The following is a 6,691-nucleotide window of genomic DNA, read 5'->3' on the forward strand; positions in this document are numbered from 1 at the left end:
GGTGTGAATTTGCCAGTTATAAAATGCTATTTCTAACCAGAACCTAGTCAAAAACCTGGTTCATCCATCTATTCAAATCTAAAATGTTCATCTGTGGCTTTCCACGATTGTCATATTATCACATCTTATTCCTACATTTGAACCAGTGGTTGATGATTGCGAGAAACCCTGGTTTTTCCCATCAGAACCACACCTTAGTTTGTCAGGCTGAAGCAGGGTAAACAGTTACTGAATGAGGATACAGCCTGAATGTCTTACACACACACTATTGGCAATACGAAAGCTGATTAATAGACTTGAGGAATTCGCTACAGCCGCAATAACATCTGCTAAATATGGTGTATGTGACCAATAAAATTAGATTTGATTTTAGGATTTCAAAGTAGACTGCATGAAATAGGTCAACACTGTGTCACCGTTTTAAAACTCTGGTATAAAAACCTACAATACTATGCGAAGTTCCATTGCAAGTTTGACTAGCTAACTGTCTAATTCAATTATTACATAACCTGCCAGCAACAGCAAGCTCGACACGCCCAAATGGTTATATTGTAACTAGATTAGCAACGAGTTCACGTTACAAGCACCTATGCTACAATGTGGCAACAGCACCACAATAACAACGCATTACCTGATTCAGATCTTGATCGGTCAAGAGATGCAACTCCCGAGGTTTGAAGCAATTCTGACATTTACTTTTATTGAAAATGTTCGCCTGGAATTTCCTGCAAGAGTTGTCTTTCGCCGTAGACATTGTATTTCGCCTCCGTTCACCGTAAAATGCAAAGGTGAAAGAAAAAAAAGAATGAAAAAAATGTAGACAGTGTTTAATTCCGTTGTTTTCTTTAGCTACGTTTATTTCATCCAATTTGGCACATTGTCCCAGCAATCCAATTGCATGATCATCCCAATAACAAGCGGTCTCGAGTTCACACACACACACAATCCATATTCAAAGGTCTTGTGTTGTTTAGTTGTACCCAATGTACATTATCCAATATTGACTGCTAGACGACACCATTCGTGTGCGTTATTCAGTCCATGGCCTGTATCCACAAAGGCAAGCGAGTAACAAGGTAGTTTTTGTTGTAATCGATAGTTAGCTAACTAGCCAATGTTATTGTGCGAACCACAAAAATAGAAATTTCACAGAGTTAGCAGCCTCAAGCTCCAAGGTAACAGCTTCCATCGGGTGGTAACCTAAGTTACACCCATTGAAAGGGGGAAAAAAACACAAAAGTGGAGGTAGCTGGCTAGCAAGCTAAACGTAACAGTAACTCTTTGCGAAGTTTATCACGACTGTTTATTCACTGGCTAGCAAGCTGGGTAATAAAATCCTCTCGCCTAGCTAGGTATTTAGGTAGTGTGGAATACAAAGCTTCTGCGTAATTAACTCCCCGCTGACACATAGTACTCAGGCGAAGCGCTTCTTACACAATCATTGAAGCACACACGAGTTTTTCGGTTTTGGTTTCCATGGATAGCAGCGCCCCTGGGTTCATTTTTCTTCTTCTTTTTTTTCTTCCGGGAGATCTCTTAACCAATGGGAGGGAGGTCGCGGACGCACAGATTTTCTGATGGAATTGTCATGGTATCTCGCGATAGTTGCTCTACAACGCCAACTAGCTAGGGATGGGGACGCAACAATAACGAATAAACACTAGAATGTGTTTTGCTTTGTGTTGGCCAATGACAGGTTTTGAATTACCAGTCGGCCATATTGGTAATCCGCAGAAGATGCAGTCCTCATAGGAATGAAGTGAATTCTACATTATTTAAGTTAAATGTTTCAAGGACAAAAGTACATTTATTTGATGTATTTTGTTGTTGTTGTTGTAGTGGGGACAGTAACATTAACTTGTATATCTAAATGTTTTTATTCATATGTTAAGCTCACATAATATCATTTAATAGCATTATGCATTAAGGTGTTTGTAATCGATTAAACGTGGCAAAAACAAATGTTTTTCTATTGCTTCTAAAATCATTGTTACAACGATGGGACAGTAGTAAAATGGAGGAGTGGTGGCTTCGAAACAGCGCCCCCTAAATTGTTCTAGTATATATAAACCATTGGCCACACGGAGAGCTCCAATGACCATTTGTGCCTCTGAACGGATCTAGAATCAGATTTCTCTTCTGTTATCCCATCCTAAAGCCAACCCAGGATCAATAGCTAATGGAATAAGTACCAGGGACAAAACCAGTAGCGGTGCTTGATAAAATCTCTGAGGAAGCCAAGCCAACCCAGGATCAATAGCTAATGGAATAAGTACCAGGGACAAAACCAGTAGCAGTGCTTGATAAAATCTCTGAGGAAGCCAAGACAACCCAGGATCAATAGCTAGTGGAATAAGTACCAGGGACAAAACCAGTAGCGGTGCTTAGGTAAAATCTCTGAGGAAGCCAAGCCAACCCAGGATCAATAGCTAGTGGAATAAGTACCAGGGACAAAACCAGTAGCGGTGCTTGGTAAAATCTCTGAGGAAGCCAAGCCAACCCAGGATCAATAGCTAGTGGAAAAACCAGTACGGTGGTTGGTAAAATCAGGACAAAACCAGCCAACCCAGGATCAATAGCGGTGCTAAGTACCAGGACAAAACCAGTAGCGGTCTCTGAGGAAGCCAAGCCAACCCAGGATCAATAGCTAGTGGAATAAGTACCAGGGACAAAACCAGTAGCGGTGCTTAGGTAAAATCTCTGAGGAAACCAAGCCAACCCAGGATCAATAGCTAGTGGAATAAAAACCAGGGACAAAACCAGTAGCGGTGCTTGGTAAAATCTCTGAGGAAGCCAAGCCAACCCAGGATCAATAGCTAGTGGAATAAGTACCAGTGACAAAACCAGTAGCGGTGCTTGATAAAATCTCTGAGGAAGCCAAGCCAACCCAGGATCAATAGCTAGTGGAATAAGTACCAGGGACAAAACCAGTAGCGGTGCTTGGTAAAATCTCTGAGGAAGCCAAGCCAACCCAGGATCAATAGCTAGTGGAATAAGTACCAGGGACAAAACCAGTAGCGGTGCTTGATAAAATCTCTGAGGAAGCCAAGCCAACCCAGGATCAATAGCTAATGGAATAAGTACCAGGGACAAAACCAGTAGCGGTGCATAGGTAAAATCTCTGAGGAAGCCAATCCAAGGCAGTAAAAAAGCCATATTACAACCTACAACCTTGTGATAATTGTGTTGTTTGCTCTATAGCCCATTAGTTCACACGCCACCGTGATATACAATAAGGCCGTGACAACAAAAAGACAACAATCACACAGCGGAATAAATTCAACAACAGATACGTTTGTTTCATCACAAAACCAGAGAACAACATCTGTCCGGTGACAAAGCAAATACTGCATGTAAACAAGCCGTTCTTATCACCTGCAGCATGGTTAAGCAAGTTAACGTTTTCAACATGAAACAACTACGGATTTAGAACCATGGAGTGACAGTCATCACAAAGACAACAGGAGCCCTGCCTCCGCTACACCAGCACCATTTCAACTTAAACTGCTTCAAGTTAGCATACTAAAGCATTTTTCAACTGTGACACCACGTTGTCATATTTTATGCTGTCTGTCAACTTTGCCATCCTCAAGGCTATTAAGTGATGGGCATCAACGTGTCTTCTGTGATTATAGCTCAGCTTTTCTGTTGCTGAACATGTAACATCCAATTTACACAGACATTCTTTCAATCCGTAGAGTTTTCAAGTCGTGGTTTCTGACACATCCCTGAAAATCCCAGATCTTTCACGTACCATTGTAATATTCCTACAGTCTAGTATCACAAGTCTGTCCTACTATCTGCGACGATAAGCAGAACTACCGCACTCATTCGAAGGGTATGTGAAACACCCCACCCATCCTCGGTCTTTATAAAATGAGAACGAATCGAATTGGTTTTCCCCCACACATGTTCAAATAAAGTTTTAGTATATTGAGATCGGACTGCCTTCTTAGTGGTTTTTCCACCACACTGTAAATCCTCAGATGTCAATGACAACATCTGCATACAGAGACAGAGGTAGCCTACTTGTTATCAACAACGTCTGCATACAGAGGCAGCCTACTTGTTATCAACAACATCTGCATACAGAGGTAGCCTACTTGTTATCAACAACGTCTGCATACAGAGGCAGCCTACTTGTTATCAACAACATCTGCATACAGAGGCAGCCTACTTGTTATCAACAACATCTGCATACAGAGGCAGCCTACTTGTTATCAACAACGTCTGCATGCCCATAGTGAACCTTCTAAAATAGATTTTGGGCTATACTATATATGTAGTGTGTATATATACTATATATATATACACTATATATGCCTACTAATAATGCAACAATCAACGAGGCACACAACTGTAGGATCTGTTCACATTGTTGTTCAATTATTTTGTTGACACAGTGGAGATGGAGTGCGATGAAGTAATATGTTTGGCATTTAGTTACACAGTTGCAGTTCAATTGCAGTAACTAGCACATCACACCACACCACCCTTTCTCACAGTTTTGCTACTTTAAAAACTGATTGGTAATTTATTCATTAATCAGTGACAAGTAAGCGTCTGAATAGTTCTGATGCTAACAATAAGCTTATTTTCAGACAGAGATAATACATTTGAATGGACGAAGGGATAGAGGCATAGATCGGTTACCTAACTGAACCTGGAAAACAACAGAGGATTATTGCCTTACGCAAACTGTAAGTGATCCGAGAATAACTCAGATTACAGGTGTGTGTGTGTGTGTGTGTGTGTGTGTGTGTGTGTGTGTGTGTGTGTGTGTGTGTGTGTGTGTGTGTGTGTGTGTGTGTGTGTGTGTGTGTGTGTGTGTGTGCGCTGTAGCCGTCTAGCCTATTTGTTAACCAGGCGATAACATGTGTCAACCTACCAATGCTTTGGTTGTGCTGTGCTGTGGTGCCTGCATACAGAGCATGCATATCGCTTTTGTTAATGAGAATTGGTGTCACGATAAGTTATATTTCTTATTGTATAGGGTGGGTAAGGTCGTTTGTTTATGTCCCCATTTCCTTCCTAGGGGTACCCAGGAACTATCTAGGGTGTGACACAGTGCAAGTATCCTGGAGGCATTTAATGACTGTCCTGGAGGCATTTAGTGACTATCCTGGAGGCATTTAGTGACTATCCTGGAGGCATTTAGTGACTGTCCTGGAGGCATTTAGTGACTATCCTGGAGGCATTTAGTGACTATCCTGGAGGAATTTAGTGACTGTCCTGGAGGCATTTAATGACTATCCTGGAGGCATTTAGTGACTGTCCTGGAGGCACTTAGTGACTGTCCTGGAGGCATTTAGTGACTGTCCTGGAGGCATTTAGTGACTGTCCTGGAAGCATTTAATGACTATCCTGGAGGCATTTAGTGACTGTCCTGGAGGCACTTAGTGACTGTCCTGGAGGCATTTAATGACTATCCTGGAGGCATTTAGTGACTGTCCTGGAGGCATTTAGTGACTGTCCTGGAGGCATTTAGTGACTGTCCTGGAGGCACTTAGTGACTGTCCTGGAGGAATTTAGTGACTGTCCTGGAGGCATTTAGTGACTGTCCTGGAGGCATTTAGTGACTGTCCTGGAGGCATTTAGTGACTGTCCTGGAGGCATTTAGTGACTATCCTGGAGGCACTTAGTGACTATCCTGGAGGCACTTAGTGACTATCCTGGAGGCATTTAGTGACTAGCCTCGAGGTGAAAGAAAGGCATTTTGTGGCAACAGGCAACTTGGTCCGGCCCAATGTATTTTTCGGTGTTTTCCTCAGACACTCTTTACATGGCCAGTGTGTCATCAGTGCTACCACACTCACCCTGCAAAACCCTGGAGGCTCACATGCACAGGGGAAAGACAGGGATATACATCGATTAGAGGGGAGGGGATGTTGTGTGTATTGTCTTTTGTATACAGTGACTGTACATGATTGGGGCTACTGGTGTGGCTATATTTGAGTAATATTGTCAGTGTGACGAGTAAAGTTCACTCTTAGAAAAAAGGGTTCCAAAAGGGTTCTGCGGTTGTCCCCATAGAGAACCCTTTTTGGTTCCATGTAGAACCTTTTGTGTTCTACCTTTTGGGTTCTACCTGGAACCCAAAAGGCTTCTACTTGGAAACAAATGGGGTTCTTCAAAAGGTTATTCTATGGGTACAGCCAAAGAACCCATTTGGTTCTAGATAGCACCTTTTTTTCTAGAGTGTAGGAGTAAAATATAAGTGTTTGCTCTCTAGGTGGTTAAGTGGTTAAGTGGTGTCTTTGCCATATGCATGTTCCTATCCAATCCTTGTAAATCTAGAGCCAAGGGGTTTGGGGTCGGTTCGGCAGTAGGCCTTGGGGTTTGAAAGTAGGCCTTGGGGTTTGGGGTGGGTTTGGAAGTAGGCCTTGGGGTTTGGTGTGGGTTTGGAAGTATGCCTTGGGGTTTGGTGTGGGTTTGACTTAAGGAAGTGGATGGCTGCAAACGCTCCACCAAGAAACAAAGGGATCTTCTGTTGAATCTGACAATTAATCTTGATGGTTGTACAGTCGTCTCAAATAAAACTGTGAAGGACCTCGGCGTTACTCTGGACCCTGATCTCTCTTTTGACGAACATATTAAGACTGTTTCAAGGACAGCTTTTTACCATCTACGTAACATTGCAAAAATCAGAAACTTTCGGTCCAAAAATGATGCAGAAAAATGAATCCATGCT

The 6,691-nt window shown here is 42.4% G+C and overlaps 1 protein-coding gene across 3 annotated transcripts in view; it reads right to left on the reverse strand.

Annotated features, from left to right (window-relative positions):
- LOC115107164 (myosin phosphatase Rho-interacting protein-like) overlaps nt 1–837 on the reverse strand; it is a 76,625-nt gene extending 75,788 nt beyond the window's left edge. For all 3 annotated transcript variants that reach the window (XM_065007846.1, XM_065007845.1, XM_065007844.1), the window contains exon 1: nt 632–837. In XM_065007846.1, the coding sequence (XP_064863918.1) occupies nt 632–754 (123 nt within the window). In that variant the 5' untranslated portion in view covers nt 755–837. The remainder of the gene's footprint in view (nt 1–631) is intronic.
- Between the last annotated feature and the right edge of the window lie 5,854 nt (nt 838–6,691).

The sequence above is a fragment of the Oncorhynchus nerka genome, linkage group LG23 (genome assembly GCF_034236695.1).
Source record: "Oncorhynchus nerka isolate Pitt River linkage group LG23, Oner_Uvic_2.0, whole genome shotgun sequence".
NCBI classification, from domain to species: Eukaryota; Metazoa; Chordata; class Actinopteri; order Salmoniformes; family Salmonidae; genus Oncorhynchus; species Oncorhynchus nerka.